This window comes from Rattus norvegicus, chromosome 1, assembly GCF_021556685.1.
Source record: "Rattus norvegicus strain SHRSP/BbbUtx chromosome 1, alternate assembly SHRSP_T2T, whole genome shotgun sequence".
In the NCBI taxonomy this organism is placed as follows: Eukaryota; Metazoa; Chordata; class Mammalia; order Rodentia; family Muridae; genus Rattus; species Rattus norvegicus.
Window position 1 is genome coordinate 150,633,641 of NC_141534.1, and position 17,666 is coordinate 150,651,306.

At 46.6% G+C, this 17,666-nt stretch overlaps 1 protein-coding gene across 9 annotated transcripts in view; it reads right to left on the reverse strand.

Annotated features, from left to right (window-relative positions):
• Positions 1 to 17,666, reverse strand: part of Abhd17c (abhydrolase domain containing 17C, depalmitoylase) — a 59,055-nt gene that overhangs the window by 28,592 nt on the left and 12,797 nt on the right. For 2 of the 9 annotated variants that reach the window (XM_087569949.1, XM_087569944.1), the window contains exon 1: positions 3,673 to 3,961. The exons of 3 other annotated variants lie outside the window; for them this stretch is intronic. Coding sequence is in view for 1 of the 6 variants with exons in the window: in NM_001100736.2 (NP_001094206.1) it covers positions 11,824 to 12,386 (563 nt within the window). In the remaining 5 variants the exon portion in view is untranslated. 9 annotated transcript variants of the gene reach the window in all.

Here is a 17,666-nt window from a genome sequence, read left to right on the forward strand (position 1 = left end):
CCCAAGAAACACTTGTCCCACTTTTAGTTCATAAGGGACAGAGGAGACAGACAGGCAGCCAGCAAATTAAAATGGTTATCCTTTGCCATCCTTAATCCTGTGAAAGTAATTACAGGTCTCTGGCATTTCACACATCAAAAAGATCCAGAGCGCACCAGGTCATTAGGAGGGCTTTTCAAAATTGGTTCAGTGGAAGCCAGGAAGCATACAGTCATGGAGACAGCTGTCAAAACTGCAGTGCACAATACGAGTAAGGACACAAAACTTCAATGGGCTTTGGGAGGGCCGAATGGTACAAGGAAAACTAGGGATGGCTACCCAGACAGACAAGCCAGGCTGATATAACACACAATTTAACCCCAAGATGATCTCTCCCAAAGAAAAAAGAGGCCAGCCACAAGTTCTCTGTCCTTCAGCACTGGCCTCTAGTAGACCTGTGGCAACACCAACCAGAGACCCTGGAAGGAGACAACAGATTGAAGAGAGCTCTTGCAGGGTGGTCCTCACAAGGAAGGTGATAGCAGCAGACTGAGCTCAAGCAGAAGTGGGAACTCTTAACTTTTTAAATTTACAATCATCCATTCTCATTCGGTGTGTTTGGGGGGGAAGGGCAGGCATCTTGGCCTTTTGTAGAAATCAGTTCTTTCCATCCACTACATGGGTTCCAGTGCTCAGACCTAAATTCTCAGCCTTGGTGGCATGCACTCTCACCCACTGAGCTGTCTTGCTGACCCAAAAGTGACAACTCTTTCATGTGCTGTCTTAGTTAAAAATTTCTATTGCTAAAATGAAACACGACAGCAATTTGGGGAGGAAAGGGTTTATTTGGTTACACTTCCATATCTCTGTTCAAAGAAGTCACGACAGAAATTCAAACAGGGAAGGATCCTGGAGCAGGAGCTGGTGCGGAGGGCATGGAGAAGTATAGAGAAGTGCTACTTACTGGCTTGCTCCTCCCCAACATCTTGCTCAGGCTGCTTTCTTATAGAAACCAGAACCACCAGCCCAGGTTTGGCACCACCCACAATGGGCCAGACCCTCCTTTATCAATCACTAGTTAACAAAATGCCCTGGAGCTAGATCTTATGGACAAATTTTCTCAATTGAGGTTCCTTCTTTCAGATAACTCTAGTTTGTGTCAAGTTCATGCAAGACTAGCCAACACGGGTATTTTCCATTTCTGTGGATTCCTTTCTCAATTCTCTTACCTCTAGCCCTCTTGCTCCTGAACCCCACACTTGTGAATTGAGTACCTCAAACTCAGAAGCTTAACAGCACACTCCTTAGGTGTCCTACCACCCTGTCCCTAGCCACCCAGCTCAACAGAAACAGGACCAGCTTTTCTCCACCTTAAGCATTCTTGCAGCTATGTGTACATTTACTCATCTATTTATGTGAGATTGGCTCTTCCCATGTAGCCTAGGCTGACCTTGGACTTGTGATTCTCTGGCCTCTGCCATCATGTGCTGGAACTGCCAGAATGCCAGCAAGAGCTAGGTACAGGAGTGTATCCCACTGGGCTCCTGTGCTCATTTCTGACATACCCAGTCTCTACTCTGCATCAGCAAATATTGCTGGTTTTATCTTTAAAATACACCCAAACTTTAAGTACACTACTTCATTCCCGTCATCTAAAACACTCCCAATTCTTACTGGTCTTTCTTTTCTAGTGGCGTGGCAGCCTCCCCCCAACCTTATCAAGAGCACCGAGGACCAACACCTAAATCAGATCACATCACATCTCTACCTAAACCCCCTTCCACATCTTCCATGCCCTACAGTGGTCCATCTACTGTCCTCCTTGGTACCCTTGACTCTCCTGCCCCAAACATCTTCACTTCCTTGATACTCTGCATCTGCCAGGCACACTCCAACCCCGGGATACAACTCTCCTGCACTGCTTCATCTTGAGATGAAGCAAATCCTAGCCTCCCTTTATAATTAACTGTAACCTCTACTCCACTCTCAAGTTCTCCCAGCATCGTCAACACAGATGTTTGAGAAGGAAAAATCCTTGCAGCAGTTCAGTCTAGGTGACTTCAAAGGGCAAGATGTGACCACAGACATGAGCTGTGCAATGGTGCAGTCAGAGAGAAGCATGGGGAAAGGGATCACAAGGCAGGCTGTTGAATAGTGCCTAGACATCATACAATATTCAAACTGTGCAGGCTGACACAGAACGTGGGGTGACAAAAGGTAGGATCAAAATGTATGGACTACAGCCTAGACCAAGGTCAAAAAGAGCTTAAAAACCAGAACTATGCATTTATTATATAACAGCTGAGTATGGAAGCTTACACTCAGAAGCTGAGGAATGCTATGAGTTCCAGGTCAGCCTAGGCTATAGAGACTCTTAAAACAACAAAACAGTATACATTTACTTCAAAACAAGCTTCAAAAGTCTGTTACACCAGTGACATGCTTCTCCACCCCAGGTGAAGAACTGCAGCAAATGTCAGGGAAACGGTGAGAGCTAAACCAGTCACCATGCAGGCTTCTCACACTACTTACCTCACAAGCTTACAAGGCCCAGTATCCCTAAGACTGAGATCACACAACCTCACATCAGCCCTGCAATCAGCAACACATCTGTATACAACTCAACAGACAGCATATAGAATGTTTCATTGCCAGTGAAAAGCACTAGCAAGCCAAGAGAGCCATGTAGATTCAGGTCAGACCCAGGATCGGATAGAGACCTGCAGAGAACAGCGAAGGATGATGAACAGAGGGACCAGGGCTGTCACGGGGAAGAGGTGGTAGATAAGAAAATGACCAACTGCTCAGGTATGTGATGAAGGAGGGAAGGCGCCAAAGGGCTCTCCAGGTTCAGAAGAAGGAGACAGACCATGTTTACAGAACACTGAGCCTAGGTGTACCATGAAAAGGCCAGTGAGTGCCACCTGAGAAGGTGAACCCTCAGATCGCAGGAACTCATGATCTACTCTACACACCAATGACAGCCTGAACTCTTACCCCTCTGTATGCTTATTTTTAGCTAATCTAGTAGAAAAACTAATTTCTTCCATTAACTCCAAGATGACATGTTCATTTTTAACTTTTCATCTAGCCTAATTATAGTACAAAATATGCACAGAAACAAATTAGCATGTGAACAGTCTTTTCCTAACAGCTATATAAAAATTAAAACAATAGAGGGTGGGAAAGATCTCACAGTACACAGAGGGCTTGCTGCAAGCTCTACTACCCAAGTTTAATTCCCAGAACCCACATAAAGGTGGAAGCAAGAATTCCCCTGGCATCCACCCACACACCAAGTACTAATATATACTATCGTACACCACATCACCATCACCACCACCCATCACCACCACCATCACCACCCACCACCACCACCACCACCACCACCACCACCACCACCACCCACCACCACCACCATCACCACCCACCACCACCACCACCATCACCACCACCACCCACCACCACCACCATCACCACCCACCACCACCACCATTACCACCATCACCGTCACCACCACCACCACCATCACCACCCACCACCACCACCATTACCGTCATCACCGTCACCACCACCACCACCACCACCACCACCACCACCACCACCACCACCATAAACGAATCTTGTTCTGGCATCATGGACCTGTATTGTCAGTACTGTTACCACTGCATCCAGGACATTCACTGAAGTCACCTGGGCAAAGCTGGAACTCCCTTCTGAGTTCCAGCGCTAACACTACAGTAGCAGCCAGCAGGCACGCTTCCTTCCCATCTGCAAACACAGTCTATGGTGAACACATTCAGAATAGCTCTGCTTTCCACTCTTCCCACAAAGCAACTGTCCACACTTCACTATAAGCATTTAAAATGTCAGGTGAAGCAGCACGCAGGGGTTCTTTGTACTCCTTTTTCTTTGAAGATGTGAGCAGTCCTGTGCTGAGCTGCAGTGGCTCTCACAGCTACTCAGTGTGTAACTGATACTCAGCTAACTGTCGCCAGAGCCCCGAACTTGAGCAATCCAGACTTCCTGGAAACAGGCTTCCTGTTTCACCACGGTGCCACGGCCCTTTAGCTCTACAGTGAATCAATATCATGGAACTTATCAATGAGCTCTGCTACACAGCCCTGAGAACACTCCCTGAATAGGAAGTGCAAGGCATTATGGGAACATTCATATTTTAAAAGGAAACATGATTCAGGTCCCATGGCCAACTTCAGGATATCGGCTTATAGTTGTTCTCTTAGCAAGAACAGCCAGAAGGTTCTGAATGGCCAGAGAAGCCCGGTTTCACCCCTGTCCTGATTTTCCCCCAGAGCCTCTGCCTGCTGCTGCATCTGAGAGGGCTCTCTTGTGGCTGCAGCAGTACAAAGAAAGGACAGTCTGCAAAGTGACTGCAGGTGTTGGATTACAGACAGGTAAGGCTTCTCTTCTGCTCCTGCAAAGAATGTCTTTGGGAAGTATATAAACACCATAGTAGGAACACAGCACTACTGCTCTCCAAAGTAACCAATTCTGAGAACTTCTCTCTTCTCAGCTCTAAATATACCCCCCAGAGTGAGGCTCCACTTGGACATCTCCCTACAGACAGCCGGAGGGTGGGGGAAGGAGGGGTTAGCAACCGATGGACTGGTCTCCAGTCCCATCTGAGCATCTGGTACAGCAACTCCCAACAGTCCTATGAACAATCCCAGCAATGGCATCTCATGCTTGTGCCTCACTGTGTAGAGGTGCTGTGTCAGGACCTGGCACAGGTATTATCATTTACACCACATTATCAGTTACACTAGTCAATGGAGGCTGGAGAAGGCCACAGCATCCAAATGGCACCAAGTAACTTGTAAGTGGCACAGCCAAGTCCTAAATCCAAGTCTGTTAGACTAAAGTCTGTTCCCTTAATCACTAAACACATTATCTGAAAGCTTAGGCTGGCAGAAACGTGATTCTCTGAGTTATCCTTCTAACAACCTTGCCTATGTGATTCTGACATAAGATGAAACCAGTTCCAGTTGTAAATCTCCTAAATGAAGAAATAAACCATTGGACCATCTCATGCTGGAGATCTTTAGCTTAAACCACACACAAGCCTACCTGCACTACGCAGCATCTGCCGTCATCCCTTTCCTGCTCTCTCTGCTCTGTGGATTGTTCAGAATGGGATCTCCACAACAGGCCTCCTCCACCACCCCTCAGTGTCATCTGCTGCCTGTAGGGAAGTGTAGGAAAACGAGAAGTATCCAAAGGGAAGAGCCCCATGTTCCTTGGCTGCTCTCTACCATCTCTCCCAGGCTTTTATCAGACGACCACACGTGAGGTCACAAAAGAACAGTGACATCTACTGCCCCACTGACCTGATTTAAGGCACCTTTTTTCGAGGTCAACATTCTGCACAACCCACACAGATTGAATGGAAAGCAGGGCCAACTGAGAAGGCACAGTAAATGTGGAGCACTGCATATGAGAAAGAGACAAAGTTGACCTATGCATCTGCCACAGCCCTTCCCCAAGACCAATGTTGACACTTGATTCCCTCTGAACCACTGTTAGGAGGAACCTTTAGGAGGCGACAGACCAAGATAACCCCCCACCTCCTGAAAGGAATAGTGCCTTCTGTCAGGGTGGTCAGGGTGGGCTCATCATTTGCTGAGTAGGACAGAGAAACCATAGGAAGAAGGTAAAGTGTAGACACAAACCTTACAGGAAAGGGCACCGTAAAGCAAGCACAAGATACTGTGACTGTAAAACCAAACCCCAAAAGCCCTGCCCAGCTCTAACCCCTGTGAGGAGGAGCCTTCTGCCCCTCTAAGGTATTCCAGGAGCCATCCTGGAAGCTAAGGCAGGGCCCTCACCACACCACAGAACCTACTAGTGCCTTCATCTTAGACTTTCCAGAGTTTAATGAGGAAGAATAAGCTTCTTTATAAACTGTGTATTGCCACTACATCAGCACAAAGGGACAAAGAGAGAGTGGTGATTCTCAATTTAAACTGACTGCCAAACTCAAAAGTTTTAGCTTTCATCTACTGTCTCTATCTTCTTATCAAAATCAAGGAACCTGTTACTTAGAACAATGTGTCCAAAAAAAAAAAAAAAAAGTGCCATTGTTTTCTATCTTCTATGTGTATTTGGGTGGGGACTGGACCAGACCTATAGCTTCAGTATGAGGTTAGCAGAAGCCAGTGCAGATAAGAAAGGTGTGACCAAATGAACTCTATTTCTAAAGTCAGACTTCAGAGTCTTACCTGGGATTATGACTGCTGAACAAAGATTCTAAAAGTGTGATGGAGGGTGGAGAGAGGAAGCAGAAAGGAGCAAGGGACCTTAAGGGTAAGGTAGATTCACAACAGCCAGCCTTAAAGGGCTGTGGCAACACTTCTTCCAGCCTTAGGACTGAATGTTAAATGATGAGTACTTAGGACACCAAGAATATCCTAAACAAAATGCTGAGAGGAGAGCAGGCTCATTATGAAGTTAAACATTACCAAAGAAAACGACAGATGTCCTGCGACTGGATAACAGCAGAAGTACAAGGTCCATCAGAACAGAACCAGTCAGCAGGTTCCCCAGGGAGGAGGCAAGAATCAGACTCTGCTTCCTGCAGGGGTGAAGTAGTAAGCCTAGGCTTCAAGCATGAGAGAGAAAGGGAGCAGCCAAAGGGAGAGCTCTATGCAGACTGGCAGACAGACTACTTTCAAGCTGCTTTGCCTGGACACATTTGCTCTAAGAGGAGTCATGCTCTTCCTAACAGGAGTCTCCCACTGCTGGAACTGTGAGCTAGCATTGACAGTTGACCCTCCATGTCAACATGTTGTACACCTGCAGATTCACCATCCAAGTATCAAAAAACACAAACTGCAGCTTTACTGAACAAGACCTTTGCCTTGTCATTATTCCCTAAATAGTTCAATCCAACAACTATTTACATAGCATTCACACTGCATTAGATCTTACAAGCAATCTAGACCTGATTTAAAGGACGAATGTGGGTTATATGCAAATTCTGTGCCGTTTTCTACTAAGGACTTGAGCTGCGGATTTTTGTATCCACAGGGTCCTGGAAACAACTACCCATGGATACCAGGAGACAAGTACAATTCCTTTTCATAAATATCACTGTGCTTTCTCCTTGTATCAAACAGTGTTCAAAACAGGTTCTGTTTTCTTACTACTGATCAAAGATAGACAGAAATCCTAGGCTTTTTCCTTAACAGGTACACAGTATTCCTGAGAACAAAGAGGTATACTAACAACTTCACTATACTCCGAAAAGGAGAGCTTTGTTACTCTTGAAATTATACCGAGTGCCAATTTTAAATACTGATCACAATCCACAGACAGTGCCTTTCAACCCCCATCACCTATGTCACCATAGCCTTATTGTTTGTCACAGATTCCCTAAGCCACAGAGTCTATGAACGGCAGACATTAAAGTTACCAAACAGCATGTGGATATATGTTCACTTGCTTCTAAAATCACTTGTCAGAGAGAGAAACAGGCAGACAATGGCTAATAAATGGTTTGCTGAGGAATAAGATTTTGGGTCTTTAAATTGCTTTTTGAACCAAGCCATAAAAAAAGCTTCTTTCTTATCTTCCCCTCTCTGCATCTGCTTTCTCTGTTACCAAATGCCTTTTCTCCTCTACTGTCCTTGCCACCTATATCAAACGGAAGGCTCAGAGATGACCACTTAACAAACAAACCAAATAACGAACGCCCCACTGTTCACTTCTGGAAATCTAGATGGAAACACTTCAGCTAAAATTCTCTTTATACTTTATACCCCATTCTGAGGGATTATTTGCTTATTTGGGTTTAATCCCACTAAGTTACAGTCAAACATCTGCAGTCTACAATTCTTGACGAGATCTGTCTTCTTACAGGGCAGGCACAGAGCCTGGGTCTACCTATCCTCACCCCGCACTGCATACATCACGCAATTCACCTTCCCAACTCAAGCAGCAGCACAGGCTCCAACAAGCCCATGATTTACAGTGTGCTCTCCAGTGCTTCTGAGCCTGCAGAGGGATGTGTCTCTGTCCCTGGTACCCACCATCCGGCTTAGTGGCCATTTCTTATGGTCACATGCCAACACGAGGTCACAGTTTCTACCTCCTCTCCAACACCATGCCCCCCGAAAATACTTAAATCCTTATAGGTTATAGTCAATAACCTATAGCAAATCACCTTTTCTGACTCTGTACCCTTTTTTGGAGGGATTGGCTGACTTTATACCTGCATGTGGGGGTCTGCACGCTGGGGAGAATTTCAGCTCTCGGTTAAAATCACAATAATAGCACGAAGGAGCTGCACAGACATATAATGGATAAAGACACCACAAAGTCATAAGAACACCAATATGACAGCTAGGAAGTGGCTGAGACCACAAGCCATTTGAGCACACACCATTTTTGGTGGATGGTTGTAGTCACTATTTGCAACTTAGCAGCACTGACTGACTGCCACTCGTCAACAGAGCACTCACCCTTTTATAAATGAAACACCCTGAGCAAATATTTAATCAGAGTCTATATTTTAAATCCCAGTGCTAGTTTCTGGGAATAGAGAGGACAGAGGTCCTTTCCACAAGAAACTGTCAATTAAACAGCAGCTATGGCAATGCTTAAGTAAAGGGACTGAGTAACAGGTGCAACAGTGTGTTAGTTACTTTTCATGGTTGTGACAGATATGGGGTACACAACTTCAGGGTGGAGTTACTTTAGCTCACAGTTTCAAAGTCTTTAGTCTACCCAAGTTCAGCTGGCTCTGCTGCTTTTAGACCCGTGCCAAGGCTATTAAGGAAGAAAGACATAATAGAGGAAAGTTGCCCCTACCCATCCACTACCACCCCATGGCAGCCAGAAGAGGGGAAGAGGCCAGGGCAAGATATCACCTCCAGACGCACAATGGTAATCAACTCCTCCAATCAGGCCCCACTTCCAGGTTCCTCACTTTCCAAAGTCCATTTGACTAAGAATCATCAGTGGGTTATTAATCTGTGGGTGGGGTTGGGTCTTTTCCATCCCATCACTTCTACCAAAGCTCCACTTCTGAACACTGTACTGGGGGACCAGGCTTAAACCATGAGCCACAAGATGGGGACACTAGGATCTCCTAATATAACCAGGATTCAGTTAGGATCAATACTCTTAACATGAAGGACATTCTCAAAACACCACCTAGGAGCTCAGGAAATGCCTGGGACTTGGGGCTGCCTAGCATTGACTTAGACAACCTATTTCTCGGGGACTAATCTATGGGCCAGGACAGAGACGACTCAGGAGGCTGCAAGCCTCAAGTCAGTGCCTCTGCAGTGTAGCTAACCAGGAAGTCAGAGGGGAAACCACTCACAGAACAACTGGTGTTTGGGAGAGGGTTTCTGAGCCAGTCCAGAGGAACTGTCACAGTGAAGAAGTCCTTCAACAGCAGGGACCTTAAGACAGCTGAGAAGGGGTAGAGATGAGCGTATTCCAGACTATGCTACTGAAAGATCACATACAGTAAGACAACACAGCAATCTAGGCTGAAGGAAGGTGGTTGAGGAATCAGCCTTAGAATCAGGTAAGCCAGACTCACATCTTTTGAGAAATCAAATACAGGGTGAGAGAACTCTAAACTACCAGTTAGGAGACCTGCTGGCTGGCTGTGATATTATCCTGGGGAGGGTGGATGAAGGCAGCACCCACATGGGCGCTGGGAAACACTTCACACCCAGCACTTTTTTTTTTTTCAAGTCAAATAAAACAGAACACATTCTGTTACCCGAAGTACCCACTGGGGTTGGGATGTTCTGTGAAACATTCCATTCAGATACGCAGCCTCAGATGCGTACGAGATGTGCAAGCATGATCAAGGTGCGGAATGAGCATCTTACTGTAGTCAGTCTAACCGGCTGGGAAAGCACAGAATAAGAGGCTTATTTGTATCTTCATAGTCTGATTCTGGGAACCAGGAGTGACAACGCACACCTGTAATACCAGCACTTGTGAAGCAGAGGGAGGTGGTGATGGTCAGAATCAGCTGCAAGGTGAGTCTGAGTCTCCAAAAGCAGTTTAAAAAACAACAACAACAACAAAAACTAAAAGCAACAACAAAGAACTCATGCTTATTTTAGATATGAGTTCTAGTAAAACATTAAACCACAAGCAAAATTACCAGGTAATTCAAATTTTGACGTACCCCGAAACAATGCCTTTTATGTGTTATGGACTGCACCTCACCTTTGTGGTAAGACAGACATACATACTCAAGAGTGAAAGAAAGAAAGGTCCACATCGGAGCAATGTTTTGTAGAAATTTTTATAGAACATCAACTCAAGGTAGGACTTTACTGTTTCACTGTAAAAATATCTAATACTAAAATTTATTTTTACCACCTACACTATGGCAGATTAGGTAGTTCAAGATGTGCGACGCGTGCTTTTTAAAAAGAACTGGGTATGGTAGATGAGTGTGGGCACAATTACTGGATGACAGGACAGCCTAGGAGAGCCAGTTCTCTCTCCCTCCACCTCTGTATTCCACAAGTCAAACTCTGGTCACCATGTCTGCCCAGAAAGCAGCCTCCACTCACTCAGCCACCTAGCTACCTGAACACTTTTTCCAGGCCCTGACCAATGTAGAACTCACCGTGCAGCTAAGGCTAGCCTGAAACGTTCAGCAATCCTTCAGCCTCTGCCTCAGAGTACTGAGGCATATCCTACACCAGCCCTCCCTGACACATACTTCTGAAACCTGTTCTTGGGAACAGGTGGCATGTGACTACTTGTGGATCCTCAGCCACTCCATCAGGACAGAATCCAGCCGCATCTGCCTACATCGTTCTCTGAAAACTACACCCCAATTAAGGATCCCCTCCAAGACCTCAGAAGAGTTTAAGCAAACAGCACAGAGTAAATACTAAGTACTTCTCTGTTTCTCAAGAAGCATAAGGGATAATTTATGAACATACGGGCAACACATATGGAAATAAGTCATTATTACTGATCATGTACTTAGCCCAGCAAATAGACTTTTCATAAAAACTATACAAAGGTCTCTAAAAAGAACAGTGCCTACTGTCCTTATTCTGAGGACTTGTTCCTCTAAAGAAATCCAAGCTCATTACCCAAAAGGTTGCCACCTGTGCTATGGGGATTACATGGGAAGGTCACAAGTATCAAACAGGACAGGTCACTTAACTTTCTCACAAATCAAAAGTCTAAGTTCAGAGTAAAACTCAAGCAGGTTTTTCTTTTTCCCACCTGATCTGTCCCCAGATATAACAATTTGTGCTTGGCATGTAAAAGACCCCGAATAATTCCAGTTTTATGAACCCTAACTCAAGGTCAACCGATTCCCTCGAGCCTATAAGACACCCTGCGCTACTAGTGGGGTTTAGGGAAGGTTCCGACATCAGCTAACTTCCTGATCTCAAGGAACCACAAACTCTGCCGGACCAAGAGGCAAAGTCCTCACCACACCCGACCCGACCCAGCCTTAAGGGCTGTTCAGGCATCGCCCCAGGGGGACTTTCTACTTAGAAAGTCTTTTAAAGGTCATAGTCTCTCCCCTGTTTTCACAGGACACTGAAAAACCCAAGGTCACTTCTTCCAGACCTTCAGGGTCTGCGCGTAGTTCATCACACAACTCAAGCTCAACCAAGTTGGTTTGGCCGGTACGTTAGCACCCCCCACAGCGGCCACGTGCGTTTAACCGGAGCCACAAAGACTCCAGGCCTCGCTGGCCAGTGAAAAGCAGGCAGGACCCTTTAAGTCTGAGCTATCCATCCCCACAAGGGCTGGTGATCCGGAGCGAATGCAACAATCTGGGAGCACAAGCCCGCACCCAACCCGTGGCTCGGGGCTCACCGGGTGCGCAACGCCTGCCACGCGGCGTCGATGTCGGCGTAGAGATTCTTTTCGGAGGGCTTGCCGGAGCTCACACCATAGCCCGAATAGTCGTAAGAAAAGATGTTGCAGTTGATGCGCGAGCCCAGGCCGATGTAGAAGCTACACATCTGGCCCAAGTCCACAGCGTTGCCGTGAGAGAAGAGCAGCGTGTAGCGGCTGGAGGGCGCGCAGCGCACGAACATGCAGCCCAGCCGGTTGTCGCGGGCCGTGCGCGAGAAGAAGACCTCTACGGCGTCCAGTTCGCGCTGCGAGTACTGCCAGTCGGCGCGCTCGCTCAGGTGCAGGCTGCACGCGCCGGGGCCCGCACCCTCCTCGGCCGGAGCGGGCTGCGCCGCCGGGGCTGGCGCCGGGGTCGCAGCGGGCGCGGGCGCGCGCTGCTCGGGCGCCAGCACCGTGTAGGTGGGTTCGGGCGGCAGGAAGGCCAGCTTGGCGGCGATGCGGCTCGGACAAGGAGGGCAGCAGAAGAGCCAGCACAGCTCGCCGAGCGAGAAGCCGTTCATCCTGGGGCCGGGCTCGGGCATCGGGACGGCCTGGCGCCCGCCGCGGGCGGGAGGGAAGCGCAGGGAGCGCAGAGGGAGAGCGCCGAGAACTGGAGGCCGGCCGAGGAGGCGGAGAGGCTAGGGGCGGGGCCAGGCGGGCGCGGCGCGGCGAGCGGGGCGGGTCAGCGGCAGCCCCGCAGCCCCGGCGAGGTGCGGACGACCGGGGCTCGCGCGCTGCACACAAAGCCCGCGGCGGCGGCGGCCATGGCCCGCTCGAGCGCGCCGCCCCGCCCCCGCACGCTGCCGCCACTTCCGGGTTACCGCGCCGCGCGCCCCCACAAGCGGGCGGGGCTACCCCTCAGAACGGACGCCCTAGTCTGAAGCAGGACTCCCCTGTCTGGGCGGGGCTCTCACCTCTTGGGCGGGGAGTTAGTGCATCTGGGCAGGGCTGCTGGTTAGAACAAACTCCCGGATCCGAAGCGAGGCTCTGGTGTCTGGGGCGGAGCTTACCGTGATTGGGGCGGGGCTCTGAAGAGATGGGGCGGTTGGGACAATCCTGGATTGAAAAGGTAGGTGCACAGATACTTTAGGATTCGGTTCTCCAGAACCAACTTTGTCCTGGTAGGGTTATTGGGAATTTATGTAAAAGATAATTATTGAGAAAGAGAATTGAATACATTAAAAAATGCCTTGCTTCCCGCTAATCAATGCTATTTTTTTCTCTTTTGGTTGTTTGAGACAGTTTAACCTACACTGGCGTAGAACTCGGATTCCTCTTTCCTCTATACCAGTGGCTGAGATTCAAGACTTTTTGAATACCACCCCCCTCTGATCCCCCTCGTACGTGTTCCCGTGCCTGTTGGTTTTACAACTGGTGTGAACATGGTACTTTCTCACCCTCACCCCTTACGTCAACCCCCCCTACATGGTGCCAACTGGATACTCATACTCCATATCTGTCCTTTATGATGTTAGTTTCTCTAGAATTGTTTTGGCGCCAGACTTTTAATCATGAAAGACATGTTAAAACGATTTTAATCCTCTGTTGTCTTGGCTATGGGCTTTAAGTGATTTTCCAAATATAGCTCTCAGGGCCTTTGAAACCATGTGAACCCTGGTGTTCAGTTGGCAGAGCCTCTCCTCTGGACTTTGGCATTAGGCTTCGCTTTCAGGGAGAGGAGGGCATCCCAGGCTACCTGCGGTTAATGCAACCAGAGCCCCAGTGGGCAGTCACCACTCCAGACCTCAAAGATGTCCCAAGAAGGATTACAACCTTTTTGAAAACAAAAAGAATTTTGAGCATCCTAATCTAAATTGATTTATCAATACCAACATCAGTAGTAACATTGTGGACTGAATTTTAGAAGGCCATATACTCACTAAATTCATAAATTTCCAAAAAACTGCACACAATGCCTCTTCAAGTCTGTTTTAAAGTTAGATGGGCAAAACTGTTCTTCCATTGCTAGGCTTTAGCTTCTGGCTTTCAGTTTCATTTTTTTTCCCCCAAAGACTTGAGAGTTTTTTCATGTTGCTATTTTGCCTGCTTGATTCCTGTACTAAGTCAATGTGTGTGGCGTTTTTCATGCCATAGCTACTGGGTCAGTTGCCAGAATTGCAAAGAGAAAGTTATCTCTGCCACAGTCAAGACACTCTTAAGAAGCCTGAAAACAGTTTGCGGGATCAGGAGTTCGTGGTCACTCCCAACTTCATAGTGGCCAGACCGGGCAATGAGACCATAACTTAAATAAATAAATAAATAAAATAAATAAATAAGCAAGCAAATAAATCAGTCCTTTGTGAACATTTAGGTGATTGTATTATTATTATTATATGTATTTTGGGGGTGGACATAGGTATGGAGTTGAGAAGACAACTTATAGGAGTTGTTTCTCTCTTTCCATCATGCGAGTTTGGGGGATCAAACTTGGATCGTCAGACTTGTTTACCCACTGAGCCATCTTGTATCCTTAGACAATGGTCTCAGGTCCTGTCTTGCTATTTCTGTGAGGAACAGATGCCAGTACGCTTCACTCTAGTCTAATGCAGAGTGAAAACAAGGGACTTTGAGAACTGAACTGAAATGAGTACTGTCCACTCTCCTCCTAGTCAGTCTTCCTCCAGCACCGTTCCTCCCACCTGACAGAATGGACTAGCTCACAGCTCGTGAAAGGACAGCTAATGATTCCTAAGTCCGCATCTTTGTGCTGACTATAGGAAGGATAGCAGTCATATTCCAGATGTTCTGGTGGCAGTCCTGTTGGGAAACCCAAAGTTGGCTTCTTTAGTTTAGTCTCTGTATCCTCTGCAAAGGATGTGTGCAATACGACTCTGTACATGACTAATAACTAAATGGAAAGACTAACCTTTTGGATCATTTTGAGAGACTATACAGAGGGAAGCTTCCTGTAAAAGTAAACTCATTTGTGTTTATGTGACTATTAAACTTAATGTGCTGAATGCCATAGAGGGCAAGCCTTGCTCACCCATATTACGTAGAGCTGAGGTTAGACTTTGTGTGGCCCTCTAAGATGAGATGTGCTGCTAGGGTGTAACAAACTCAGTGTCTCAGCACATTCGTCATGTAAAAGCTCCTCAGCAAATAAATACTTTCTAGTTTTTAGATGCTAACCTCTCTGTACAACCATCTTCAGGAGGGAGCATCCACAGGAGAGACAGGATGCCTTGGCATTTTGGCTGGGAGAGTTTAGCATCCACCTTGGAGAATAGCTGTGCCCTATTAGATACAAGGACCAAGTTAACAGCTGTCCAACTTGACCTTAAAGAACTCCTATGTGATTCTTACCATTCTAGCAGAGTAAGGTTTACCCTGAATTCAGACTAGCAAATGTGTTTGTTGGGTCCTCAGCATGAGTCTAGTCAATGAATTGACCTGGGACATGTGAAGGGACAAGGTCAAATCACAGCCAAATGTTAGGATTGTCACTGCTGTTGAAGTAACTCTTTCCCCGCCCACCAGCTAGGACTAATGAGCTAAACAACACACCATGTAGCTGAAGGCATTGGCTTCTACTCTTTGATATTGGAATTTACATGTTTGACATTTTACATTTGACATATTAATCTTGTAAGTGTTGATTGACTGAAGATTGACTTGATTTGTAAAGGCAAAGCCATATTAATATGGGATAGGTGACTCATGTATTAGGACCAAAAGAGAAGGGTGTAAAAGTAACTTGTATTCACCTGATACAATTTGTTGTCTAGAGACTGACTGCCTTTGTCTGCTAGGCCTAGTACTAGAAGCTTCTAGCCACCATACAATCTTATCTAGGCCTAGAGTGCTTTCAGCCTCTGAGACTTGATGTTGAATATGCTCTCCTTTTCTGAGCTCTTTCTGATCTCTGGCAGGCTGGTTCAAGACAGCTGTTTTGGCTCAAACTGTTGTGATTTACCCTCACTTCTCTCAGTTTCTCCTGAATCGCTTTGCTCGGCCTCATCCTAACTTTGGCAATATGTTCTTTTCGTCTTTTTAAAGATTTATTTATTTATTTTATGTATACACTGTCACTGTCTTCACACACACCAGAAGAGGGCATCAGATTCCATTACAGATGGTTGTGAGCCACCATGTGGTTGCTGGGAATTGAACTCAGGACCTCTGGAAGAGCAGTCAGTGCTCTTAACCTCTGAGCCATCTCTCCAGCCCATGCAATTTTCCTTCTCATTCTCTGACTTCTGTCTTTCATGCGTGTCTAGCATGTTCTCCCTCTACAACCTGTCTTTGTACAACTGTCCCAGTAAAACTGCCTCCTTCCTTTTTCTCTCTGTGCTGCTCTTTTAAGTAGAGCTGGGCATATCTTCTTCTATCCAATCTTTCTTTAATTTGTTGCTTTGTCACTCAATTAGACAAAACTTTCAAACATGGGGTACTTTCTTCTACAAACTACCATTACCTTCATTGTTTAGAATTAAAGGTGTGTACTAAGGGCTGAACCACACCATAACTAGAAACAGTTTTTTGTTTTGTTTTGTTTTGTTTTTTGTTTCGTTTTGATTTCCTGAGTTTTTTTGTTGTGGTTTTGTTTTATAAGTAACACAATCTCAGGTTTCACAGTGTGATCAAATATCCTGCAACAGAAGGTGAATATACATGCTTAAAAAATTAGTTCCGGGGGCTAGAAAGATGGTTCAGCCATTAAGTGCACACATATACCTCTTACAGAGGACCTGAGTCCAGTTTACTCTACATATACATACAACTAAAAATGAAGATAAAATAAATCTAAAAAGAAAGGAAGGAAGGGAGGAAAAAAGGAAGGAAGGAAGAAGAAAGAAAGGAAGTGAGAAAGGAAGGAAGGAAGGAAGGAAGAAAGAAAGAAGGAAGGAAAGAAAGAGAGAAAGAAAGAAAGAAAATAAATCTGGGCCGGAGAGATGGCTCAGTAGTTAAGAGCACTGACTGCTCTTCCAGGGGTCGTGAGTTCAATTCCCAGCAACCACACGGTGGCTCAAAACCATCTGTAATGGAATCTGATGCCCTCTTCTAGTGTGTCTGAAGACAGTTACAGTGTACTGGCATAAAACAAACAAATAGAGACACCGCCGGAACCTGAGGGAAACAGACCGGATAAACAGTTCTCTGCACCCAAATCCCGTGGGAGGGAGAGCTGAACCTTCAGAGAGGCAGACAAGCCTGGGAAACCAGAAGAGACTGCTCTCTGTACATACATCTCGGACGCCAGAGGAAAACACCAAAGGCCATCTGGAACCCTGGTGCACTGAAGCTCCCGCAAGGGGCGGCACAGGTCTTCCTGGTTGCTTGCCGCCGCAGAGAGCCCTTGGGCAGCACCCCGCGAGCAAACTTGAGCCTCGGGACCACAGGTAAGACCAACTTGTCTGCTGCAAGAAAGCTGCCTGGTGAACTCAAGACACAGGCCCACAGGAACAGCTGAAGACCTGTAGAGAGGAAAAACTACACGCCCGAAAGCAGAACACTCTGTCCCCATAACTGACTGAAAGAGAGGAAAACAGGTCTACAGCACTCCTGACACACAGCCTTATAGGACAGTCTAGCCACTGTCAGAAATAGCAGAACAAAGTAACACTAGAGATAATCTGATGGCGAGAGGCAAGCGCAGGAACCCAAGCAACAGAAACCAAGACTACATGCCATCATCGGAGCCCAATTCTCCCACCAAAACAAACATGGAATATCCAAACACACCAGAAAAGCAAGATCTAGTTTCAAAATCATATTTGATCATGATGCTGGAGGACTTCAAGAAAGACATGAACACACTCAGGGAAACACAGGAAAACATTAATAAACAAGTAGAAGCCTACAGAGAGGAACCGCAAAAA